This window comes from Nyctibius grandis, chromosome 7 (assembly GCF_013368605.1).
Source record: "Nyctibius grandis isolate bNycGra1 chromosome 7, bNycGra1.pri, whole genome shotgun sequence".
NCBI classification, from domain to species: Eukaryota; Metazoa; Chordata; class Aves; order Nyctibiiformes; family Nyctibiidae; genus Nyctibius; species Nyctibius grandis.
The window spans coordinates 48,836,451-48,863,689 of record NC_090664.1 but is presented as its reverse complement, the minus strand read 5'-3'; the positions used below and the strand labels follow the sequence as shown (position 1 = coordinate 48,863,689).

At 37.8% G+C, this 27,239-nt stretch overlaps 1 protein-coding gene across 1 annotated transcript in view; it reads right to left on the bottom strand.

Annotated features, from left to right (window-relative positions):
* The window catches only part of PTPRN2 (protein tyrosine phosphatase receptor type N2), a 698,861-nt gene extending 671,879 nt beyond the window's left edge, over positions 1-26,982 (bottom strand). Inside the window, exon 1 of the mRNA XM_068404529.1 lies at positions 26,865-26,982. Within this exon, the coding sequence (XP_068260630.1) occupies positions 26,865-26,982 (118 nt within the window). The remainder of the gene's footprint in view (positions 1-26,864) is intronic.
* Positions 26,983-27,239: the final 257 nt, after the last annotated feature.

Sequence of the window (27,239 nt, the reverse complement as noted above, 5' to 3'; positions counted from 1 at the left end):
TGCATATACTATTTTCATACAATTAAATTCCTGCTCTTTAATATAAAACAAATCTACTTAAACATCAAGCTTGGCCAACACACTCAAATTGATATGTCCATGCTACCAGCTCATCAGCAAACTGTGTGTATCTGCAGAAGATGCAATTTGTTCTGTAAGGGCCACCTCAAATAATCCATTATTGGGTTTCTGACTTTATCATGTAAAGCTTTGGAAAAAAGGAAAATACCCCCCAAAACCTCAGACATTTACTATTCCAGACTATATAATAACTAGATACAGAGTTTTCAGCTAAGTGTATAAAAAAATCTCATTCTACTCTTTTCTTGCTGTCCTGGAGTTCAGCGAGTGGAGCTCAGTGTCTCTTTTAATCTTCTTTTTCTTCATCCTGTTCTGCAGGTAGGTTCCACCTCATTATATGAACTCAACAATAGTCTGTGAAAAATTGCATTTGACAGCTCATTCCAATCTATGCCTCTAGGACTGCGTAAAGCAGCAATTCTCAAACTTTTTGGAAATGTAACCCTACTTTGGTTGTCTATCTTGGGCATGATATCTCCCCTTCCTGACAGGTACTTAGGTTTAACCTAATATGCAGCACAGTCCAGGAGTGCCACATTTCGTAATTGTTGGCAGGGGCTAGAATCCTTCAGGGCTGAAGGGTGAGAAGAGGCTGTAATTACTGGCTATAGGTGTTTCCATTTTCCAGGGAATTGTTAACTGTCAGCAATTAAAAATAGTTACTACTACTGTGACAAATCAAAATATCTGCCTCTAGTAATGATAGCTGCTTGTAATTCTTCTTTGTGGACAAAGCGAACTGTTACTGTCTTACCTGCATAGTACTCCTAGGCCGTACTCCTAGAATCTCATCCTAGTGCTGCATGGCAGAAATATTGTCTGTATGAAGAGCATGGATTTCTTATTTGCCTTACAAGAGAAAACAAGGAAAAAAAAACAAAATAAACTTATTCTTAAATACTAGATCTAGTGAATTGTTTCACTGAAGATTAATTCACCAAAGATATAACTTCAAGGCAATCTCAGCTTCATAAGTCCAACCCTAGTTCAGTAATTTGAGATGAATTTTGCTAATAGTACTGATGGAGAAAGCACAATGTGGTTGGTGATTTCTGCTCTGCTGCACCTTGGCAGTTAGGTCTATCAAAGACAATGTGAGGAATTTGAGCAAAAATGCCCTTCCAGCCTCATTGAGACCAAAGACCTGCACCCCAGTTTCCATGAACAACCCAAACCACCAACTGTCCCCATGGCCTGCTTAATACCTATTTACTTTTATACAGAATGGGACAGCTTCAACAGGATCAACTCACTTTTGAGTATCTTTAGAGCTCACAACAAAATGGACCAGCTGAGTAGCCTGGTGAAGGAAGCAGAAGTCATCACCTCCACCATTTTGGAAATTATGCCTAAAGCCCCCCCGGTAGTCCAGCTCTTCATTTCCACCTTTCTTTGTTCTTATGAAATGTTTGCATTTGTTCCTAAAAATGAATCTAACAAAGCATCTTTAAAAATCAACAATTTAATTTCAAGTCGACATAAATTTATCACAATTCAGTCACCAATAATTTAAGTTGTTCTAGCCACACTGTCTTTTATTATGCCTCAGTTTTAGATCTCAAATTTATGCAGAGGATTCTAGTCTAACAATGTCCCACCTTTAAATCTTAGTTTTGCATCTCCAGTAATCTTGTGTTCTACATAAGGTGATATAACCTTGAATGACATCAAGTTACTCAAATTCTTGACTATCAGAACCAGAAACGTCTCCTCTAGAAATGAGTTGCATCCCTGTCGAGAACTTGGGCTTTCCATCATGGGTAGATGCATTGCCAGGGTAGTTCTGTTCTGGATTTAGCTAAGCACATCTTATAAGAATTTGGATTTAATTCACTAGTGTTGACTAGAACCGCTAGGCAGGGAAAGTTTTCAAATGTCCATAATTATATAGATAGAACCATACACTTATGCTCCATAATTTAGGTTTTCCATAATTCAGATTTTAAAAACATTCTTGTTTTCTCTTCCTTCCTACACTAATCTGCCCTACATCATGTTTCTAGCCTTCATTTGCTGAGCTGTGACAGTACGCTATGTCAGATAAAATTTCAGTAAAACTGCTCCATGATTCTGAGGGGAAATCTCCCAACTCTTGAATCACCTCACTCCTAGCAAGACAATTCCCTCACTATTTCGGTAATTCTCAGATCCACAATCAACACATGGCTGTCAGTGAAGCTGGCTTCGTAAGTCTGTACTGCACAAAGTACTCTGAGATGTGTGACACACTGAGGTGTGTCCATCAAATTTCTAAAACAAAACCTTCTAAAAGGCATGCAATCAATTCTAAATATTGACATTTCTTATGCTGCTGATAAAATTTAATAAAATAAATAATTAAAAAGAAAAGAAAGAATCAGTCTTACTAGCTGAAATAAAATAATCCTTCCCAGAAAACAACAAGCAAGTTGTCTGACCAAGAGTAACAGTGGTAGGTCAGCACTTGGATGACAGTTACAAAGTGGGTCATCACCAATAGCTATACTATTATGTCACCAGACATATAATAGCATTCTCTGTAGCTTCAGTCATGCACTTACAGATGCCAGCTAGCAGCCGCCTTTAGTGATCATCGAATATATTCTTTCTTTTCTGCTTTCACTGTCGAAACATTTTCTGGCTTGCTTTCAACGTTTCTTGTCATTTAGTAAAACAGCTGTGACACTTATGCACCATTATCTCAAACAAGCTGAAGCTGGCCATACATCAAGACTCTCAGTCTATAAGGACACGCCTTTCTTTAGGACGAAGTGCTATAACAGCACACTATTTTGAAGTACCCCCTATCTATCACAGGCATCTCTTAATAATTTTGAAAGGACAGAAATATTTCAGTAGTTACATTACTTCAACAGCTAGAAAAAACTTGTAACATTTCAATAGCTAGAAAAAAATATGTGCAAGAATACGGAATAAAAGAAAACTCTGCTGCTTCAAAAATAGCTGTTCTTGTATTTTTCACAGATACCTGCTATATCTTCTGCCATAAGAAAATCATACTATTATTTTTTTCACTGTGAAAGCCAGTAATTTATCTCCTTATTGACATTTTCAGTTACACAAATTCCTGCATTGTAAAACAGAAGCAAAATACGGTGAAAGTATTTTATATTGCCAGTTTTATTATGCAAACCACAATTGCACCTGCTGTCAACAAGAGAAGTTTAGTGCTACTGAAAAGCATTTGATCTAGTCTTGCAAAGCACGACATGAGCTGTATGTAAATTAGACCACGCCTCCTAATGACTCATATCCCATTTGTCTTGACAGCACAGATATTTTCAAGGAAAATGTCTTAAAAAACACACCTTTTTTTTTCCTAGGTATACTTTTGTTCTTACATATAAGGTTCTAACTCAAACAAACTAAGGGCAGGTGGGATCCTTTCATGTTTCTATGGTCACAGCTACTTTTTTTATCATTACCGTATTGTCTACCAGTTATTTTTCCTGTCATTTGTATGCCACTTAAACACAACAGCAGGGGGTGAGCCATTAGGAACCATTTCTGAAAATAAGAAAATTCTATTGTCTAATCATAAGAAATAGTACAGGGCCAATGGGCAAAGCAGCATCTGAATAAACTTTCTGTTCATGTTTGAAAGGTGACTGTATTTCAGCCTCTACTCGTTCCCTAAAAATCTCTGCAGCCATTGCAGAAAGCTAAATACAGAAGCTCAGATACATTTCTCTCCATGCTATATGTGGAATACCTGCTGGTTTCCTTTTCTTTGATGTAGATTTGGGCAACAAATAAGAAGACTGAAGAGCCTATATGAGCCAGTGATACAGTGCCCACTGGAGCGTGACCTTGTACGGACTTGAAGTCATAGGACTCATTCTATTTCTTCAGTGAGAATCACACCAGAAAAAGCTGCAGAAGAAAGCACAGAAAGCTGCACTGCAGCAGAATACCAAGCCAAAAAGAATAATGATCCCTTTTCCATCAAAAGAAAAAAAATTCATCCAGTGCTTTGGGGTCCAAAGCTATTATTGCTATATTTTTAATTCAGATTAGTCAGATTTTTCTATGTGTAACTCCATTCCCAGTTACCATAAAATCAGCCAGCCATATTTGGATTATCTGACTGCAAGCACTGCAGAGGGAACTAAACAGACAAGTGCAGAAGAATCCAGTGGTGGCTCTAATGCTTTCTAATATTGGTGGTGAATCGCAATGGAGAACTCTGAAGACTTCAGTGTGCATATGTCTGTAACGCAGGGAGGATTTAAAAAAACAGTGAGTAGAGGTGTAACACACACATACATGGAGTCACATGTTGAGGATTTCACTGCCTATCTCAAAATGTAGCAACTCAGACTGAGCACTACAAGTGACATGTAAGAGTGCTACAAGGTAATGTTCGTTCTTTCTGGTTTTCAACATAAAACAACTAGATGCTCTCACCTTAGTACTATCTTGATAGCAAATAACTCATACTGATTTTGTTCTGTTGAAACTCCGCATTAAATGCTTCTACGTTGCTAAGAGAGCAACAATGAAAGATTTTAGCAAAGTGTATGAAGTTCTGGTGGAGATGAAAACCACTGTCCTCAAGGGAAAAGCTGTCCTTGGAAGAATCCACTCTTCTCCAAGACTTGCCCAGATGAAAAGCAAGAACTAGGAAGAAGTCTGATGACAGTTTATTTAAGTAATTATTTCTCTGTTTTACTACTTCAGGATTTGATCTTGTTCCTATCGATTTGAGCGTTTCAGGAGCAAGTCCTCAAACATCAATTTAAAAATAATACAAACAGAAAAACAAAGAAAAAATATCTTCTGTTTAGCACTCATTGTTATAGAATGAGGACCTCCATCCTTTTCTTCTGCAATTTGTACAGAAATAGTAAGTAACATTTAGGTATACCCTTACTTATATGACTACAAGCAGTCAATGTAAAAATTATGAATACAGAATAGTCATCTATACCAACTTCCTACAGGTCAACTCATCACAAAAATACGTTAAAATAAAACAATGCTTTGCAATCAAATAAGATTTTAACTGAAGCTGACAAGCATTTTTGTCTTTATATGCTGGTAAGAGAGGCCATATTTTCTTAGACCTTATTATTTAGAATAAGTAAAAATTGCTTTGTTTTAATCGTAAACCCACCACAAAATCATTGTACTCTGGAATTAATAGGTACCACCATTCACATTGCATGAACAGTACAGGAACAGTGAAGAAGGAAAAATCTATACCAAATACATTTCACAGTAATGTAATGCACTCCAATGTATAAGATAAACAGGAGTGTGATTGATTGATAGATTCCAAGGTCAGAAAAGACCATGGTGAGCACACCCTACACTAAAAACATCAGAGAATGTCACCAAGTATCATAAGGTGGCCACTGCAATCAGTCCACAATTTCTGTTTGAGTAAAATATTGCATCATATGCCCCATTCAATGGCTTATCATCCTAGTGATTAAAAAATACTCATCTTTGCATGAATTTATTCAGCTTCAGGTTTCATTTTCCACCACTCATTATGGCTTTTTTCTTGACAAATTTAACATCTTCCTTCCTTTACCAGAACTCCAAAGCTGCTGTCAAGGAAACTCTCCGAATTCTCCTCAGTTCAAACCTCCAAGTTTCAGAATCTAGTTTTTGCACAAGTATAGAGAGGACTTTTATTGCATTAGATCTTATAAATAGGTTTTGGGTCATAATCAATAGTTAGTATAGTTTTAATAAAAATACCAGGAATATTAACAGCAAGTAGTTTACTACAGATGAGAGAAACAACAAAATAAAAAGAGAAAGAAAAAATATTTTCATTTTAATTTACCTAAGCCACCAACAAACCCACAAACTGACTCATTCAGATATAGGTTTTCCGCAGATCTCTCACTCATTTTGCATAAAATGTTATATTTAGAAAAGATAAAGGAAGTTATTTTCAAATGTCAATAAAATTATTACCATCTTCAAATGTGACATCCACCCTATTTTTATGAAGAACTTTGTATCATTATGTGGTTTTGGATTGCTGTCATGTCCAACTGTTTTCCTGTGCATGTCAAGTCACATGACTAACATGTAACTTCTGGAAAGAGTTTTCCCTGTTTCCCTCTTTGTGAATTTCTCCCAGTTTTGCTCATTCACTTCCAGTGGTATTTGTTTTGGAGAAGAGTTGCTTATTTGTCTCTTACAAATTATGAGCATAGGCACTGTGTATCTATATTAACAGGCAGAATCTAAAAGATTTAATCCTACATAATGGGTATATGTGACACAGCTCTCAGACAGTTCTCAGTCTTGCTTCAGGTTTTTTGTGTAAGTCTCAAACTACTCAAAAGTCCCTCTCCATTGTGCAGACAAGATTTGTCTTTGAGAAGCAGAGTTTTTATCAGCAGTCCTCATCTTCCATCTCTAGTGGAACCATTAGACATCTTGGACTATTAGAGGATCAGGAATTTGGCCAGTGAGTGTCTTGTAAACAAGGGCATAGGCTTTGAGCTTGCTCTGTAGGAGACTAGTGTTCAGAGCAGAAAACAACTCAAATGTACTTACCTCTGACTGTGTTGCTGAATACATACAGTGCTATGTTCTGTATTACCTACTGTTTATTAAGAAACAATAACTTTAAACTACAGTGCACTATCCCACTGAAATCCGGATGAGAGGCAGCAAAACTGTGTAAAATCTGGGTCTAGTCATCATCTACCAGCACGAGTGTGGCCAGAGGGACATAGTAAACAGGAATCCTTAGAGACAGTACTGTGTGAAATCATCAGGGTCCTCACAACCATTCTTGAACTTCAAACAGATTTAATTCTTTGTTATTTTTCACCTTCAACAAAAGGAACAGCAACCTCTTGCTGAAACTCCTAAACGCACCTCCAATTTATAGGCTCTATCTGTGGTACAAATTAGAATTTCAGGTAACTGTGAGCATATCTTCAATATAAGTTCAAAAAGTGCACCTAAGAGCACTGCAAAATGGCACATCAGAAACAGGTAAGAAGGGCATCCGTAGAATTTCTAAACTGAATATTTTCCCCTTTCAATGCTGTATTCTGGAGGTTGACCAGCCATATGTAAACTATGTTTTTTATGCAATTTATCATGAAAGCAGTTGATTTTCTCCTGTCTTTGGCAAACCTCAATCATTACAAATTCCTCATTTGACATAAAAATGGTTTTATGTAAAAACCAAGTGCTCCCTCCAGAATGATACAGAGTCTCTGCTGTACTGTATTTTGCTTTTACAAAATGTACCACTATAAGCATATCTTATGTGGCAAGATCTTATTTGTAAAATAAAATCAATACATCAATTGATGTAAGGATTGCTCCCGCAGCTGACAATATTATTTCATATGTTTCTCTTAGGTAATGAATAGGAACACTAAATTTAACAGTTAGTGATGCAGTATAGTCTCCTATCTACGTATTTTAAGAAAAAGCTTAGGATAATGAAGCTTCCTCATTACCCTCTTCCTCATTAACTACTCAATATGGCTACAGACTAGAATGAAAATCACCTTGCAGAAACTTGCTTTCCATAAATAAAAAGCTTTATATACAGAAATCAAGCTCTGCAGAAATCTTGATTGCAGCAAAATATGTTAATGGGTACTACTAAAAAATATAGTGTAAGGTCAAGGAAACTGTAAATCTAATGCTTTTACATCACTGTGTTCATTCAAGAATTTTAAAAATTAGTATAAATATCTCATTTACATTGCACCAAGGCCAGAGTTGTCACCACAGTCCTCTACTTGGTATGCAAGCATTATCCACATTTTCTGCTCATAAAAAATAGAGAAATGTCATGATTTGCCTAATGTCACATAGCAGGAAACAGAAATCAAATCCTGTTCTATGACCACTTGACATTCAACGCCCATCATAATCTGCTTCCTAGTATTACTCTGCTCTCCTGTCACCCCCTCCTCTTTCAACACTCAAACCACTTGAGTCCTCCAACTTCTTATATTCTTGTTCACTGTTCACTGTTTCCTTTCATGCTGCTAATACATTTGGAGCTCCCTTTCTGAACCAAGATACAGCTTTGCCTTTATTTATCAATGTTCAGCTTAAAATGCAGCCCTTCATGACTGTCATGGACCATCATAGAAGATGTCCCTGTGTGTAACCAATTCTCAGTCCTTACCCATATCTACAGACAACTTTTCAGCCCCTCTGAATCGGGTTGCCAGCACACAATAACTACATACTGCTTTTACTCCAATGAGCTAAAAAATTTTTCTTCTTACTACAGAAAAGTATTCACTGTCAAAATAAGTTAATGTAAACAGCATATTGTTAACTATCTTAATATTACTATTCATTTATGCAACTTCTAAATCCTTGCATTTATTATATTGTCTACCTAATCTGTCAACCCCTTCAGGCTGGAAGTGTATCTTTTCAAAGGTCTTTAAAATTCCCAACACACTTGGTGGCAACATAAAATAAAGAAGCACTATATAGTTCATTATAGAAATTTGAAAACACTGCAGTATTTCTATATATAAAGTAGTTTACATCAGATATAAAGACAAGGTTTGTTTTCTAATGAACACAGATGAAAGAAAAATCCCTAAAAAGTATCTCTGCATTTTTCACAGTATCAAGACAAGTTAGTACTCTGAGAAAATAGAAGACTATGCTGAATATGAACAAATCATCATGAAGCAAATAATCACCAAAAATCATTAAGTCTGTTGTACTGTAGAACAAGAAGGAAGGAATGCCTTTTCAGTCAAGCGTGTCTGTGCTGATATATTTGCATGATTATTTTTCATGGCCAAAAATTTTTTGAGATTAGAAACAAACTGGAATTTAACTACATCTCTTCAGCTTAGAGCTAATGATTACTTAGAATTTACTTGGGAAATTCTTATATTTTAGTTGCTTATTTCAAACAAAAAATAAATCTATAAACAAATCAAGAAGATTACCTAAAAAAATTTTCAAAAATATCATTTAATCCCAAACTATGATATACTCCACTGCTGTAGAGCTAAAATGTTTTTCAAGAAAAGGAAGATCACGCTATCATTCTACAGAGTTCTTCTTACTATGGTTCTCTAAGTTTTAAAAACTGTGCAAGAGAATATATTTTCCTTTTATGCAAAGTGGTTTTTAGGAACAACAAAGGCAGTGCTAAAGATGATAAACTTTAGCATTAAAAAGTACTCTTAAGAGAGAAGATTTGGAAACTATCCTATTTGAAGGTAAGATGCAGAGCTCAAGTTTTAAAAGTTCGTGGAGATATATTAGAAAGTTTGGATGGGAGTTTATACTCCTATACACTCCTCTGTTTATATCACACCCTCTGTTCCCACCATGCTGCTTCTACAGTTGATGGAAATCTAGTCAGTTTAGGCAAATGTTCCTGGAGTACCATTCATCTCATCCTGAAGCAGACACGTAAAATAGGTCAGATCAATTATGTCCCATAAGTGCCTCTTTCTCAATGACTGTAAATGGGCCACAGAGTGACTGACTGACTCAACCACAGACATCTGAAGTGAGATGAATTCCACACACCACAACAATCCTGCAAAAGTTTTCTCAATAAAATAACATTGAAAAGTTTCTTACCAAAAAGTATATTTAAACAAAAGAAAATAAGACAGAATTTTAAATATCTAATCTAGTAAAGTCTAATTTCTGAGAAAGTACTAAATTACTAGAGCATGCATGTTGCATGATGGTATTTCTCTTAGTGTTTGTCAATAGGTGTAATTTCCAGTCTGACTGGGATCAGGAAATAATTGAAAAATTGAGCAGAACCCATATTTGCTGTGATTCCCTCTAGATAAGAGATATCTACACATTTTGTGATCTTTTGAAAAAGCTGGAGCTTTGGAAAGTATACAAAACCACACCAATCTTATTGAAACCAGCATACTCTTTGAAGTTAGTTGGAAAACAGGCATCAGGCTTTTTTTCCTGCTATAAAAAAACAGACCTGGCAGCTGATACCTCAAGAAGGAGAAGTAAAAGCTTAGAAATATCACTTCCATGACAATTCCACTCACATTCTGCTCTTACATAAGCAAAATTAAAAGATTGGTTTAAAAAAAGATTTTTTAAACAAAACCAAGTAACTTTGAACATTCGGATCCTTATGTAAACTAAAGCTGTTTGGAGACTGTCAACAGGTCTTTCAATTAAAAATGTAGCTTTCAGAAAATCGAAGTTCTACAGGATACATCTCATGAAACAATTCACTGGATAAACTGTAAAAAAGTACACCAGCTAATTGAATCAAATAATTTAATTTTAATCACTGCAATGCAGCTGAGCCAGATATGAGTGGTGGGACTTTGATTTCAGATGTTTCAAATCCCCCTTCTAAAGTGTGGCAATGCCTCATGGCTGAGTTGAACGAGGAAGTCTGACCCAGTGACAAGATGGGGGCCTCTGATGCATAGCAGTAGCTCAGGAATTTCCCTCCTGCCCATCATGGGCATATGAGGATCTGAAGATAGAAATTCTAGCATCAGGAGTAGCAAAACCTTCTCTCTGCCCTCAGGCTGACAAACCTGGCAGTTCAGGCTGATGAATTTTCGTGGTACCTTAAAAAAATATGGTTTACTGTTTCAGTATTTTGCCTTCTCCAAAAATAATTTTTTGAAATGTTTTATTCCATTAAAACATCCTCATTTTTCATTTTTGTCCTGATATGGAGCAAAAACAAATGCTGAAATATGAGAATCTCCCATAAGAAAAAAAATCCAAATGTTGAACAGATAAAATTAAAACCTCTTCAAGGAACACTTTCTGCTGCAATTAAGGAGTGAAAACAAACAAAAAAAAAACTATAGAGGCAGAACCATCCAAAAATATTATTATTTCCTTTTCTGTTGGCTCCTGTAAAGCATAACTTTAGTATCTGTACTGCATTTAGAGTTTTAATCCAATGATCACACAAAACTAATGTCTCAAGAAGTTAAAAATAGCAGCTATATGGTATGTAATAGCCATATTGCACTTGGGAGCAATTTGAGATCTCTTGCTCTTCAAGCAAAAACTCACAATCATTGCTCAAATAACCTATATACAACAGCCAAAGATGAGAAAAACAACAGCCACTTTCTGTCACTTTAGTAATTTTTGGTAAAGAGTTAAATATATTTATTCTCCTGTATTATCTTTATTTTAAAGAAAGTGATAAATATATATTTATAGGTTTATTTTAGAAGAACAAACCTGTTCTGATAGCTAGAAGATTCAAGGAACTGTTCTGGTTTAAGCTGCATATTCAGATAACTAGAAGTACTATTAAAAGGAACAAAGATGCTTCACTTTAGTTAAAATCTCTCACCATCTTCCTTTAAGGAAGCTTTCAAAAGTTACGCTTCTTTAAACTGAGTGACTACAAGATTACAAAATATTAATGGATCTTCCTGAAACTGTATTGCCTTTCTTGTCAATATTATCACCTTTTGTTTGCTTGGCTCCACACCTGACTATTTTTTAAGACTTTGTTCATTTGTGAAAGTAAACCAAATCAATGAAAAAATGGGTTCAGCTGAGGTTACAAGACCCACCAATCTGGTATAAGATCATGATAAATCAGTAAAATATACGCCTACTGCACCTCTTTCTACTTTATTCAGTCACATTTTTTCTGAGTGCACTATAGACCTATTTTCCCTTTAAATTCAGCTTGCTTGCAACTTAATCTTCCTTGCACACAGATATCACACACGATGGTGCACTTTCATTATTTCACACCCATTTGAGGAAAAAAAAATCCATTTTCTTCTGTTAATTTTATATATATTTCTCTATGTGCAAAATACAGTACTCAAGATTAGTAGCTCACAAATTCTTACAAACTGAATAGGGATGGATCTCGCCAGAGCTCACGTAAAACCTTCACATTACACAAGTGTTGCAGAAACCATAATTCTATGAATGGCACACGTCCCTTCTAGAACAGTACTGGACCATTGTTCCAAAATGAGACAGAAGGGTAACTGATTACTGAAAAACAAGTCTTTAAAACAAGAAGTAGAACAAATCCTGGTCCTGTTCCTTTCTAATGTGAAGAGCAAAGAAATTAGCTGAAGGGCACATCCAAATCCCACTTACATTCGCTTACTCAAAAGTCCATGTAACTCAATTTCAATAGCTTTCCCGTGCTACCATGCAGAACTGCTACACAGTCTTAAATTGCTGCCTTCTGCAATGGTCAGAAGGAAGGCTGAAGTGATGGCATTGCTTAGGTTGGGTAGAACGATGAATGATCCAGCTCAAAAGCGCATAATATTTGAAATGTGCTTTCTGTCTTGATGTAATATCTTTCCATTCACACTTTCTCATCTGTACTGAAACCCTAAGTATAACGCAAAGGCGTGGGGGTTTTGTGCTGCCAAACTTAGTTACACACTTTCCATGGCTATGGGAACCCAGCAGGAGCACTTTAATATAGACTAGAGACTTCTGGCTGGATCATAGTTCTGAAAAAAAAACATTTAATCTAGTGTATTTTCTGCCCACAGTGGCAAGAAATATTTAGCACTGTATCAGCAGTTTACTAGCAAAAATCCATTTTGTTTCTTATAAAATATTAGTGTTTCAGGGCCTAATGAGCAAATACTAGCACAAGTTTTGATTCACAATTACCGTGACTATATGTTTTTTTCTTCTATTTGTGCTTACTCAGTTTGCTCTAATCAAGTTTCTTAGGAGCAAATCATACAAAGTGCCATATCAGATTAGACCAAAATCTGTCTCTGACAGTGATCAGTAAGAGTTGCTGAGGGAAAGAGGGTGAGAATGCAGCAATACACCATGACACTCACCTTGGTATGACCTTCCCATTTGCCAACCACCCGCCACTGTCAGACAACCCTCAGATCTATCAGGCCTCATACCAGCCTGGAGAGCTGATCCACTAACAGAGATGTGTCCCTCAGCAGACATGCAGAAAAAGGGAATCTTCAATGTATTACTATTTTAAAGCCTCATATAATGGAATGGTAAAATATTACTGTAAGTAAGATTCTTAAAAACAAAAGTCACTATCTGAAATCATCCTTTTCCTCTTTGCACCACTTGACTATAATTCATTCCACAAACACCATATACAATACTGAAAAAAAATCTTACTGTGAAATCTGAAAAAGATTCATTCAAGGACACTTGATTTTTATCAAATCTGAAAAATATTACTTTACTGTTGCTACAGTAACATCTTCCTAATAAGCCCTTTAAATTTAAACTCTGTCTTAAGAGAGTTCTAGGTCAAGTTAAAAAGCACAGGCAAGCTCTTCAGAGGAATCAAGTTTATATTCAGCACAGGTAAGATGCAACAGAAAAGGTGAACTAAAGTTTTTAGCTATTTCCATAATGACTTCTCGCTTGCTGTGGTCTGTCCTACTTTCTTTTCCTTTAGCCACCCAGTAGTCTCTCCTCTGAGGAGAGAATTCTCAATTGCCTCTGAGGGAAAATTCCTAATAATTTTTTATCCTTTAGCAACATACCATCTTCATCAAAAAAAAAAACTTAGATTTGCAAAAAAGATATATTTGCAGATATAAATTTGCACCTCCTGAGATGAGACCAAGAATAAAAACCTATTTCCAATTTCTCACATATGGAGAATAACTCCACATAGATAATATATGAACTGAGAAATTGCAGAGTGAATACAAAATTCATTCATGAGGCACCTGGGGATTATAAGAGGAATTTATATTTATTTGCTCTATAACTACATGATATCTGGTGTTCTCTCACTGATCTTTAAGGTCCAGACTTCTAGGGGAGAGTTAGCAATATGCATACTGGGGATCATCTTTTGGAAAAGGAGGAACAACTTCTTTCAGTTTTCATGCAGTTGTAAAGCCTCAGTTGTTGGATTTTTGGCACCAATCTGGTTCCAGAGAAATGCTGAGTTAATTTGCATTTTCTCAAATGCAGGTTTTCACAGTCTTTCCCAGATGTCACCAGATACCTACTCATTGGAGAAGAATGAAAACTGAAGCTTCTAACTCATCCTAAAGTGGTGTGCCATATCAATTTCAAAAAAGTAAATTAACACACAAAGTATTGTTATTGCAGAAGGCACTCCAAATAGCAGATTCAAAGTAATTTGAGGAATTCCTATTTAGTTTCATTTAAAAAACCCTGTTCCAATTATCTTATTTGGAAATGCCACAAATTCTTTAAGTAACCCTAAAAATGTACACAGGTGACAGTACGATGATGTTTGTTATTACAGACTTTTCTAGTATGTGAAATTTTGATGTCGTTAAAGTGCTCAATTACCAAAGAAGCTAGTGAAATAGAAGTCCTGATTCTACAAAAATTCAAGGTATAATCAAAACTTCTGCCACCTATTTTCTCCGTTGCAAAAGGGCTGAACAGTCCTGTTTACTAAGTGATAATAGCACTTGCCTATAGTTAGGCACATGCCTAAGTATTTGCATCGGTAATCAGAACCAAAATTAAACAGACAGACTTAATAGTAGTTTTCAGGTAATAAACTATTATAGAAACAACTCTCCTGTGATTTATGACGTGAAAAAACTATCATCATAATATCTGACATATTCACAAATGAAACGTGACTAAATATAGATTATTAATGAAAATAACATGAAATACTGTGGAATGAACTAGTGTTAAGAAACTACATAATGAAATTAATCAATTTCCAACAAAGCTCCCAGTTCAATGATTTTTTACTTGCAAAGACTAGGAAAAAGAGGTGTTTTATACAGACTTCAACATAACAGAGATTATTGCAGTACATTAAGTTCCAGCTTGCCACATTTAAAGGTTATTTATTCCTAACACTCTCTCTTCCTCTTTTTTTTCTGTTTTTGTGTTTACCATCATATCTGGTCTGTATCAGTATTAATTGCTTTCATTTATACACATCTGTATAATTAATTTCTGAAGCTTTATTTTTATCTAATGTGTATTCACAAGTGTCGTGTCTGCAGTCTGTAAGTGGATTGTTTTTTTTTTTTTTACAGACTGATATTTATTTGACATCTGCACAACTGGGAAGGACTTTCCAAAGGTTGCATGGCAATGTCGAAGCTGGTCAAACAGAGTTCTGTTAGCACAGCTGATAAGAGCTGGAGGGACTGGAAGGTGGAAAAAAAACCCAGGTATAAATGAGTCTTCCCTCAACAGAAACCACAGTAGAAAGGTAGATTCTTCACCTCAAGTCAGTATGTATTTTGGAGGATGAAAGTTGACCAAAAATAATCTGTCTCTCTCTGGGAAATTTCATTAAGTGTTCTGATAATTAGGTTAATCTGACAATCTGGCGAAGCCAAACCAGGATTACAGGCGTAAGAATGTTTTTTATGTGATCTTTTTCTGCACCTTTTTCTTTATATAGCTCTGCATAGAGTCGAATACTTGCTTCCTTTGCATTCGTACATGAACATTGTCTGACACTGAGGAGTGACTTAGGTGTGGCTGGCAAACTACAGAACACTACACCCTCTGTTTTCCAGGGAGTGACAATCCCAAATGAAGTAACACTCACACCCCATTTTACAGTATCAGGATTGCAAGGTGAGACACCACCAAAGCCCATCCTTCAGCAAGAAGAATTCTCTCAGTTGAGAAGAGTTAAGCAGAGTTTCTTTGTCAAGTAGCAGGAAAACATGGGAGCTCCCGAGCCGAGAGTATCTTCCAGATTGCAACGGAGACGACGGAAAATTGGCTAGAAAGAGAATGTTCAAATATTTATTTGTTAATACTCTGTCTTAAATAGAGTTAATCATATTCCATAAAACCAGCTCTAGGCAGGCCCTGTTCAAATATTTGATGCCTTAAATCACCTTAAATCCAGGAACCCTGGACTAATATCAGTGACATCAGAAAGAACTGAACCTGCCACCTTTCTTATTTACACCAAACACAAAAACAACTTCAGGAAAACTGGTGAAGCTGTTAATGAAAGGCTGTATTTTATATGCTTCTGCTGACAGCAGAGTCTCCTTGTGCAGTGATAAACTTTCATCTGAAAGTAAGTTAGTATTATCCTATGACTGGATGGACAAAAAGAAAGATAATGAATGACAAGAAGCACACCCTGTTAAAGGAGTGTTAGGTGGCCAAATATATGTATACCCAAATTCAGACTCTGACAGCTTCATGCAGAGGTTTAGGTGAGGCTCATCTCCCTTTTACAAGCACTACTAATTTAATCTCTCTGGCATGAACCTCCCTAAACTGCAAGTTAAAAGAAGCACAACCATGCGTCCTTTTAACACCCTGTATAGCCACCCCATCACTGGGTAGATGATCATGTCAGAGCTTTTCCCTATCTATCTGCTAAACTATGAAAATAGTTCCATAATCTGAAGATGATAAAGTATTGTTCTAAAATCCTCTTAAGTAATTCTTTAATTAGGAAAGTTTGACAGCCGGGTGTGATCAGCTCCTTCATTCAAGCTGCATCAGATCCTTCATAAAAGCTGTGTGTTCTACTTTCTAAAATGTCAGCCATTTGACAGCTGTTTATTCTCAGGCCTGTGTGCTCTGTCCATTTCCTCCTCCCTTCTCAGTTATTTACTTTCAGATTATAAACTCGTTAGAGCAGGTGTTACTCAGGGAAACAAAAGCAAATGGACAGAAAAAAAAAGCCCTCAACTGTAGATCTTTGTCTGTTGGGCAGCATAAAACCGACCAGATGTAGTACTAAAACAGCCTTCCCATTCTGCTTTTTAAATGCTATTTGATTATAGCGTTATAAATTTTATACTGTCTAAAAGTGTGATTTCTCCCAAAGAACATGATTGTTTTCTTTTTCTGCAGCTCTTAAGATGGAAATTCACCAGATAGTATCAGTTAACTTTGGTTTTTCCTTCAAAATTTGTTTTCACTATTATTGCATTTATTTTATTTTATTTTTATTTACTGAGACCTTATCACTCTCTACAACTACCTGAAAGGAGGTTGTAACGAGGCGGGTGTTGGGCCCTTCTCCCAAGTAACAAGGATAAAGAAACAGCCTCAAGTTGCACCAGGGAAGGTTTAGATTGGATATTAGGAAAAATTTCTTCACCAAAAGGGTTATCAAGCATTTGAACAGGCTGCCCAGGGAACCAGTGGAGTCACCATCCCTGGAGGTATTTAAAACATGAGTAGATGTGGTACTTAGGGACATGGTTTAGTGGTGGACTTGGCAGTGTTAGGTTAATGGTTGGACTTGATGATCTTAAAACTCTTCTCCAACCAAAACGATTCTATGATTCTACGATTTTGAATATGAAATTTTTATAGTTGCCCTTTGTCCTTGGAAATCATCCCCTGCACATAATGCACATTGGTAAATCATAATTATGAGCTGACCTAGTCAACCAAAATAAACATCCAGACAGGTAATACTAACAAGAATATTTTAACCTTTTTGAAATTTCACTTCATAATTGAGGAAAGGGAAAATTGCAGAACCTGACCCCAGATTTCAAGAGTAAAAAAAAAACCCAGACATTTTTTAAATATAGATCAAACAAAAATCAAAAATCTAAAAGGAATACACGGTGCTGAAGAATTTGGAGGGGTTTTATCTCTGCCAGCTGTTGCTAAGTCCAAGATGTGTTCACCTACCTAAACACTTGATGATATTTACCTTGGTATCTTGTCTTCATTAATATCCAGCTATTTCCAGAAAGTCATGACAGAGGTATAAATCCTAAATTTCCATTTTCCCCTCCTTTTTTTCTTCTGTTAGGACATAAGTGAGAAGTGAGATAGTCACCGGTGACTACAGCCTTCTCCAACAAATAGAAGGAGTTGCTATAATCCACAGGGTCATACCATGAAAGTAAGAAACAGTGTTTAGCTGAGAATCTGGGATGAGAGGTGAGGCCAGGTCACAGAAGAAGGCGGGGATAATATTTTGTCAGTGTAAGTAAGGCATTGCACTGGCTACATACTGAGAACACTGAGCTGTGATAAAATCTAGAATAGCAAAGAATATTTTATGAGTAATAGCTCACAGAAGATATTTGATAGCCTAACATCTATCATAATCAGATACCAAATAAAGCTGAAATATAAGTAGCAAGTATATAAAGCATTCCACAATCTAAATTAAAATTATAACAAACCATTCTGCCAAGAGAAATACACCATAATGTACACCTTCTATAAAAAATAGAATAGACATTCACATTCTTTGGTGGTGATTTACCTGCATTGATCAAGGGTTATAATCTTTGATGCCACGTTTTTAACTCAGCACTGAAGAGTAAATAGAATGTAATGTCTAACTTACAAATCAATTCTGTAGGAGAGGTCAGATTAATAGGAGACTATCTTCTTTCATAAGGACACAAGTCAAAGTTTCATGCCATGGAAAGCTCAGGGGCAATAGTGGCATAAACTAATCCTATCCCCAAACCCATCTCCCTGTACCCATTTCATGGATACCAGCACTAATACCAGCACTGTTTTCTCTGCTTGTGAGCAAGGCTGTGTTTTAGCTCCATTTTTTTTTGTTTCAGCCAAACGAATACCCCTTGCAAAGGCAAGATCAAGCAGTCACTGGCAGGAACACCACAAACTTTTGTTATTGCCATTCTGTACTGCAAAGCTGCAGCCTGATAATAGTTGAAAAAACACAGACAATTTCTTAACACACAAACTCTTCCTCAGGCCTGAAGATGAGGCATGACCTTCCAGGTGAAGTAAAGCAGTTGTCTGAAACAACTGCTCTGAATTTAACTGAATTGTATGAACCAACTAAAGAAGCTGTAGAGAAAAGATAGCCCTCCTGGTGCAGAGCAGAATATTAACAAGAGCAGAGGTTATAATATCTTTAACCCTTCTAGGACAGCAACAGACAGACAGGTAATTATCTCCTGCACAATAATGAGAGCAAAAGATTTCTGTGTGCCAGAAATCCAAAATATCTATCAGTTTTTCAGCATCCACGATTGATTTGCATAAGGTATTTTGTAGAATTTGTTGAGGTTCAAACTTGAGAGATGAAAGATTAATTGGGGGGAGGGGGTAACAATGGGTTTTTTACACGTATCCAGGTATTTCCTGACTTTTGTTGAACTTTGTAAGTTTATTATAATATGTTGTGTGTGTTTGATCTCAGCTGCATTGTTTTCTATGAGAACATCTGGAAGTACACCACATTTTGGGAGGCACATTTATCTCTATGCATTACCTTGGAACTGTTGGCTATGATGTCAAGCTTATGTAACCACCGTTGCATGCTGTTAAGCTATGACTGAAAGAAAAGACCTTACACCCACTACAACCAGCTGTACTTCCCCTAAAACTTCTAGTTACTGATTTTTACATCTTAAAAGAGCTTTTTTATCAACACATTAGTTTGAAGAAAAAATAGGTATGCAATGTTAAGTGCTAACTCGATGTTCAGAGAAACTGTGCATCAACTATGTTTAGTATTTAACTATGTTTCACTGAAACTATGGGAAAAAAACACAGTAAGATGCAGAATTTACTAAGCTACTTTACTTCTCAAAAATTCCTTCTCAAAAGGAATAAATTCTATAGAGCTAAGCTCCTCTAACCTTTTCAGAAAAAAGTTCACTATGTTTTTGGTGAGCACAGCTGTTCTGAATGGCATACTGTTATTGAGAATGCTATAGTGTATTAACACTATGAAATGGTGAAGATAAAAATAGAGCCCTTCCACCCCCCACACAAGTAAAGCCCCTAAAACTCACTTAAGAAAACTCAGTAATCCTATGTACACATTAGCCTCCATGCCCTTCATGCTTTCTCTTGACTGTCCACAACTAGAAAGCCTTCATGGTCCCCTTCCTTCAGCTCTCCAATACCAGACCCACCTACCATTTGTCTGTCTTACCTGCAGACCTCCTGTTCATTACCTGCTTTTTTCCCTTCACATGCTCATTCCATTATGCCCGCTTCTTCTCTGTCTCATTAGAGGTCACCTTCATTTGTTTGCAATTACCGGAGGGTGACTTTCTCAGAGAATTTTTTTTCCAGGACTACTAATATCCTTCAGCCACCTCTCTTGTTTCAGTCCCTTATGTGACAAACCCGTCTGACTACTCACAGGACCTTCCTAAACACCTTACTTGCAAGACCTATATATCTCAAAGTCATGCCTGTGGTTTTGAAGTAACATAGTAGGTGATCCTCAACCAACATAACTTTAGTTTAAGCTACTTCATTAGTCTCACCTCAGTGGGGAAAGACAGGTGAATCACTCTCCACCTGTGCTTACCTCTCCCCAAGTTTAACCTAAGCATCTGAGTTTTGAATAGCTAAGGTACAGTAACTACCACACAGATATTTACAGCCAGATACTCACTCTAGCCTGGGAACCGTATTAAGACAATACTAAATGGAAGGCACTAGCTGCATTCAGGGAGACATTTATCTGACCTATGTTAGATATGTACAGTTGGGTAAAATTAATTTAAATTTATGAGCTAGATATAGGTTAAAAGGAGCCTCAAGCGATTAGCTCAAATAATTACATTTAGTTAGATGAATCCCGCCCCTTACATTAAGAAAAATAAATCCTTTCTGTTCCTAGAGCAGTTTCTCATAGTGACTCCATTTTTGCCACAGTTTTGGCCTAAATGAATGAATTAATATTTTTATTTTGTGAACCCCTTTTCCTTCTTGTCACCTTGCCTCATTTTCTCATGCCTCAGACTGGTCCATTGAACATCTCAGTTTTGCTGCTGCATTTGACTGTCTCTTCCATGAGAAAAAGTAACTCCACCCAATCTTAAGTTTACATCTTTACAGATCGTATACAACTCACTAATCTCCGTTCCTGATCTCCAATTCCAATAATTTTACTTCTACTAAGCATTTCAGTTCTGATTCCCTCTTTTAAACATCCACATTCCCATCATGCCACTATTCCTTGGCATCTCTTCTGATTATTTCCCTGAAAACATGCTCTTCTTCATCTGCATCTTCACCTGCTTATTCTTCATTTGAAAACACAAAACTGTTTGACCAGCAACAATAATACTTACTGCTTTCCTAGATTTATTAATAATGACCACGCTGAGCCTAACCAAATACACATCCAGCTCAGCATCTTACCTTTGATGGACCCTACCAGTGGACTTCGCCTCTTGGATACTTTCCCTCCTTTGCCAATTTTATCACCAAAACCAAACTGATCTTTGCTCCAATCTTCATTGAACAACCTCCAAAATATGCCTCTAAACACCAACACAGATTTTAGCAAGACATTATAGAATCTGATTTTGTAAGAATAACTTTGGAGATTTTATCTAAATTTTAGGCTACAGTGTAAGTGGGATGAGGCCAAAACATATATTGTTTTCGGGAAGTTGGAATATACATTGCCTTTTGGCTTCCACAGATCTTCTTATGGATTTGGATACATATGACCCACAGTAATCACCTATATCTGAGCTTGTGTTCTTACGCTCTCTTTCCAGGCAATGGAAATCTGATCGACACAGGAGACCCCAACTCCCTGCTTAGCAGTGGGCTCCTTTGCCTTCAGGGACTGCAGTTGCCCTTGCCTCACTAATGGCAGTCTCCCCACACCGGTGTTCATAAGCATTGCTGCTCACTGTCACAAAGTACACAGGCAACCGCCTATTTATCGTTAGTGTGTCAACATTAATTACCCTTTGCTATTTTAGCAGAACTGCCCAAATATTCCAGGACCTAACAACTAGGAGCAACCTAATTTCCTCTCAGTAGGCTGACTGACAGCATGGCATAATGGTGGTGTGGTATGATGAAGTTTTTGGGACTGGTATTGTTCGCTGGTAGCAAAAAAAGAAGGAAGACAAGTAGAAGTATTCTCTTTTATTTCACCAAATACAGAGAACTGTTGGGGTACACTCAGGTAGGAAGCAGAAACGATCATGTATTTCCAAAAACTTGTCTGTTTTCTCTCAATCAGCAAACCAACCAAACAAAAAAACATCTCCCTAGAAATCCCATCTAATGAACAACCTTTAGAGCACCCTGCAATGACTTCCCTTTACTGACAAAGAAATAATTCACTTCCTGTCCATTTGAAACTTTCAACAAAACCAAGTTAGATGATAGTAAAAACATACTGTAGAAGAGTCATGGCATGCATGTTAAAATGTTAATGCATATTCTTACCTTTAAATCAGTGGAACTAACAGACAGACATGCCTTGATAACAAGTGACTTTCAAGTTGCTTTCTAACGTAACTGATGACTTAAGAAATGTTTCTAGAATATACAAAAATACTGTTGACGAAGGGAAGCATACAGCTTCCTACAATGAATCCTTCACGTTCTGAGCACATAGCATTGTCTTAATTAAATTATTTTGTTGATATTTTTATTTGCTACCATTATATCATAAATTACACTCCATCATCAATAATTACATCATATCAACATGATATCAAAATACCTAAGTGCCTATCAGAAGTTCCAAATTAATGTAACTGGAAAGTCAGGCAAGTTTATCTACTGAACAGATGGTAACACTGCAACTCCCCTACTTTCTCAGACAGTCTGCTACTAGTCTCAACCAACATTTTGATCCAAATGCTACTGAAGTCAATGGGAAAGGCTGACATTGACTTCAGTGAGCCTCAGCTCAGCTCCGAATTGCTGCAAGAAGCAAAATTTCAGTCCTCGTGGATCTCCAAGACAGTTGACAATGATGGCTGAGAACAACAGTTACATTAATTTTGTTATGGTAACATCTCTCTGACAAGAACGAAACCAAGATATACTTTTTTGCTATTCCCCATGACACACCCATAGACAAAAGCTCTCTCTCACTACTTCCTTTGGATTGTATCTGAAGCACTGACCGAAAAGCCAAAAAAATTGTATTTTTTTCATCTGTCCTACTCTTTATTTCATTCTTTTGTAATTTAAGAATCAACACTGGAGAAATGCTTTCCACCAATGCTAAATGAAGTCCCTGCTCTTGTAATTTCTTACTCCTGATCAACTTCAATCACTTGAAACTCTTAACTCATGTCTAAAATATTTTTTCAGCTGTTAAACATGCACATCGTACTTTGTGAAAGTCCTACAAGTAACATGCAAGATTTTTTAAAAGTCTTTGAGTACAGTTTTTATCCTTAATTACATTTAAACCCTAGTGAAATGTAAGACACTGTCTTTGCTCACTGTGTCAGAAACTCACGGCGACAGGTTTACCAGATTTCACGTTTATAAGCTGAAATGTGACTGACTTGCCTTTTTGTTAGTTAGTTAAAAACTAAATTCAAGGCATTTGACTTGCAAAAACTTTGCATATGATGATCTGAATACAACTTTGAAGGAACTTTTACATGGTGTATGGAACAACTGTTTCCAGAAACTTCCACAGCATATTAACGTACTCATTTAAGAAGAAAATGCAGACTGAAAAATGGGATTGCACACAGCACAGAAGATCAAATTATATTGCAAAATTATACTTGTATTCACTGAAGGTTATAAGCATCATTTTACACATTAGAGGTCAATGTGAAGGCACTGCAGCAAGCACACACTCTCTTTTCGAATACACGAGGATGACTTCTGCTGTAAAGTATCAGTATTTTAGGACTAATGAAATAATGTGATTAAGAATGTTCACAGTTTACTTTGTTCCCAAGTTCTCTACCTCACCCAGCCTATCTCATATGAAAATAAAATACCACTGCAACTTTCTGAATAGATTAGTCTACTTAAAAAGCTGTACAAACGCATGAAAATACTTTAACTGTTGGAGCTGCAATTTTTACTGAAGTAACTGCTTAGTGTTTACTGGAAGGCATTTTAAGTTTAACTGCTTCCTCAGTATGATTATTTGCTAATAAGAAAATGTCTCATTGAAAAAATATCCATACAACCATCGCTACAGGAGCAGAATAACCCAAATCTGTGGAATTTAGTAAACATGGTCAAGATACATTGTTCACAGATGATTAGTTTGTAAAACACTTAAAAAGAAGTTCCCTAATCTTAAATGGACTGTGTCTTATAAACAAATAAAGATTTATTTAGAATATTAAATTCCCAGCCCTAGTGTTTCATCAAAGACTAATAAACACTACTATGTACTCAGCTGCTTTTTTTCTGCAGAAAAGAGAAGAATCTCTCTCCTGGACTAAACCTGGGCAAGAGACAGAGAGAGGGGAAGGGCTATACTTTTCCAGATTTGTTCACATTTAAAATGCTACTATGAATGTCAAGAAATGGAAGAATATGTGCTTTTGTTGATAATAGCATCTTATAAAAACACCTTCCCACAGGAACAATCTGCAAAGCCTCATGAACTTTATAGGCAGAAGAAGCACAAATCCAAATCTTTTCTCCTATTTAACTGTAACTTTAAAACTTCCAATTTCTTAAACAAGTTTGTAAGTAAGTATGTTACAAAATAAATAGGTCACTATTTGGAGATTATTACTATATTGGAAAGCATAGACAATAGTCGACCAAAAAAAAGAGGAAAAGAATTAAATTGGATGAAAACATCCTATGAAATAGTAATGGTCATGAACTTCTACTTCTGAACTAGCTTTTAGGAAGACTTTCTGAAATACTTAACAGGAACAAATTAATAAAAAACTGTTTCTATAATTACATGGCTTTTAAGGCAGTTTCCAGCACATATTATAGAGGTTTCATAATGCATCTGTGTTCAATTTTCAGTTGAAGAAGATGAGACTGTACACAAGAAGAAATCAAATGGGTGTCTTCCACCTATAACCACAAATAATCCCAAAACTCAGATACCTTGTAAAATTACAGTTGCATCTCCTCATTATATCTAAAAATTGTAGTCTAAAATTGAACAGAATCTATTATAATAAATAGTTTGAACTCAAGATTAATGAGATCTGTAACACTGGTCAATAAAAGAAATAAAGGAACTCTAAGGGAAGAGACAGCTGAAACTGTTTCACTTCCAGCAATGCAAACATTTTTCTGTGTCTTGTCAAACACAATAAATCCTTTCCCATCTTTCACAGAGATCCGTGAGATATCAGTTAGTTCCCTATCCCAGCAAGAAGCAGAAAGGCTCAACTTGTTTTATTGCTATTGAAATATCTCTGAATTCTACCTCCCAGACCACTGGATTCACAATGTAAAATCAAGCCTTTTCCCCCATTCCTTTTCACACAAGGACAGCCTTAACTGTCAGGCAGGCATCCTTGCCGAGGCAGAAGCTCAGGGAAGCTACAGGGAAGTGACAAACACAAATATTGTTTTGCAGCTACAACACGCTGAAAAATATTGTGACCCAGACTGATTTGCAGTTTGTGTTTAGGGAGAGAAAATAAAAATCTGACTAGTTTGAAAGCACGATGTATAGCGTATTGCATTATGAAAGGTAAAAATTACAGCTATTACTTTCAATATTTTTATGCAAGCTTTCTCCTCAGCAGATTAGGAGAAACAGTCTATATCTATAGCAACCAGGAGAAAGAAGGGAGGGATACAGCCAGTCCAAATCGTTTCTCCTTAAAACCTCGCATCACTACCTTCACTATAGCAAGCATTTAATAGCTCATTTTTATTGCCACTTGACTGAAGCCTCATTAAAAACATGGTCAGCTGATTTTAATTCCTTCTTAATAAACAGAATGTGCATGAGGAAGAGTGCACTGATACTTCTGTGGGAGGCTTCCTTTGTTTCTTAAAGTCTTTTTATTTTTTGCCTTAGAAAAAGATTTCTTAGGGACAGCTAGTTTAGTTTTCACTCTCTGATCTCCATAACCACTCTAGGTAGGTATTAAACTGGGAAAAAATATAAAATTCTCCAAGTTATGACCTTCTGGACTTAAAGCGAGTTTCGGAAAGATACTGTAAGTGAAATGAGACTGTATTAGTAGGTATCATTGGAGAAAATTCCAGTGAGCATACAGTCATGAGTGTCTCGGTGCGAGGAGAGGACTGCCGGGGAGAGTGGCACAGGAGAACAGCATCGATCTTGAACACACAGTTTGTTTTCAGGATCCCTTAGTGTTACTGTGGGTCATTTTAGCAGGTGGGAATGTTTATTGCAGATGGTGTCTTCTAAAAGAGGAGAGGGTTGGTCAGAGAATGTCTGAACAGAAGGAGGCTGTTTAATGGTCTTCACTGGGCAGCACTGGGTATTTTTAGACACCTCCAAAACAGCCTTAAGCAGAAGCCAGCGCTGACTTCCACCTCCAGCAGAATGAGTTAGGGGCAGACACCAGCGGCGGCTGGGCTGCATCTGGGGCTTTGTGGCCTGGGGATTTCCTGTGGTTTCCAAATACGAGGGCAGTTTAGTAGGCTGAATCCACTAAACTGGGAGCAGGGTTAAATATGTGGAGGCTGGATGCATTTTTGGTGACTCCCCACCGGTGGACCTCGACTTTAGGGGCCTCGTGATTGTCTCGGCAGAAGTTTTCAGCATGTGGGGAGACTTGGGGACACTTGGTGAGACCTGCTCCTCGGAGGTGTACCCAGAGATCCCGCCAGGACACGCTGCTGGGGCCCTGGGCCGGCCTCGGGGTGACCAGGGACCGGCGGGGAAAGGCGGGACCCGGGAGATGTGAGGGGCCGGGCGCCGGTCGTGCTGGGCCGGAGGACAGGGACCCTCAGCGGGCAGCCGCGCCGTAAGGAGACGGAGGACGGGGCCCTCAGCAGGAGCCGGTCGTGAAGGACCGGAGGACGGGGCCCCTCAGCGAGAGCCGGTCGTGAAGGACCGGAGGACGGGCCCCTCAGCGGGAGCCGTGCGGGCGCGGCCGCCGGGGGCCTGTCGAGCTGCCTCTGAGGAAGCTCTCGGGCAGCAGCGGAGGGAGCGAGGGCACGGCGCGGCCCCGCTCCCCGTCAGCCCCACGCCTCCCGCCCGTCGCCCCACTCACCGATCCGCCCCTCGGCGGCGGCTCCAGCGGAGGGCTGTTGGCTGCGCGGGGCGGCGGCGAGGAGCTGCAGCAGCGGCGGCAGCAGCAGCGGGAGGACGGAGCCGAGCGCCCCCATCATGCCTGGCCCATCGCAGGCGGCTGTCCCGCTCCCCTGCCCGCCGCCGCCAGCCCTCACTCCATGCCGCCCTCCCGCCCTTTGCCTCCTGCACCGGCTCGCGGACTCCGGCGAGCGGCAGCCGCAGCAGATTCAACACCCAGGACAGCGACCAGCGCCGCCTGCCCGCCCCCGAGCCGGCCCCGCCCCGGCCCGGCCCGGCCCGCCCGGCAGGCGCGGGGGGGCAGTTCGCTCCCGCTCCGCGGCGCCGCCCCCCGCTT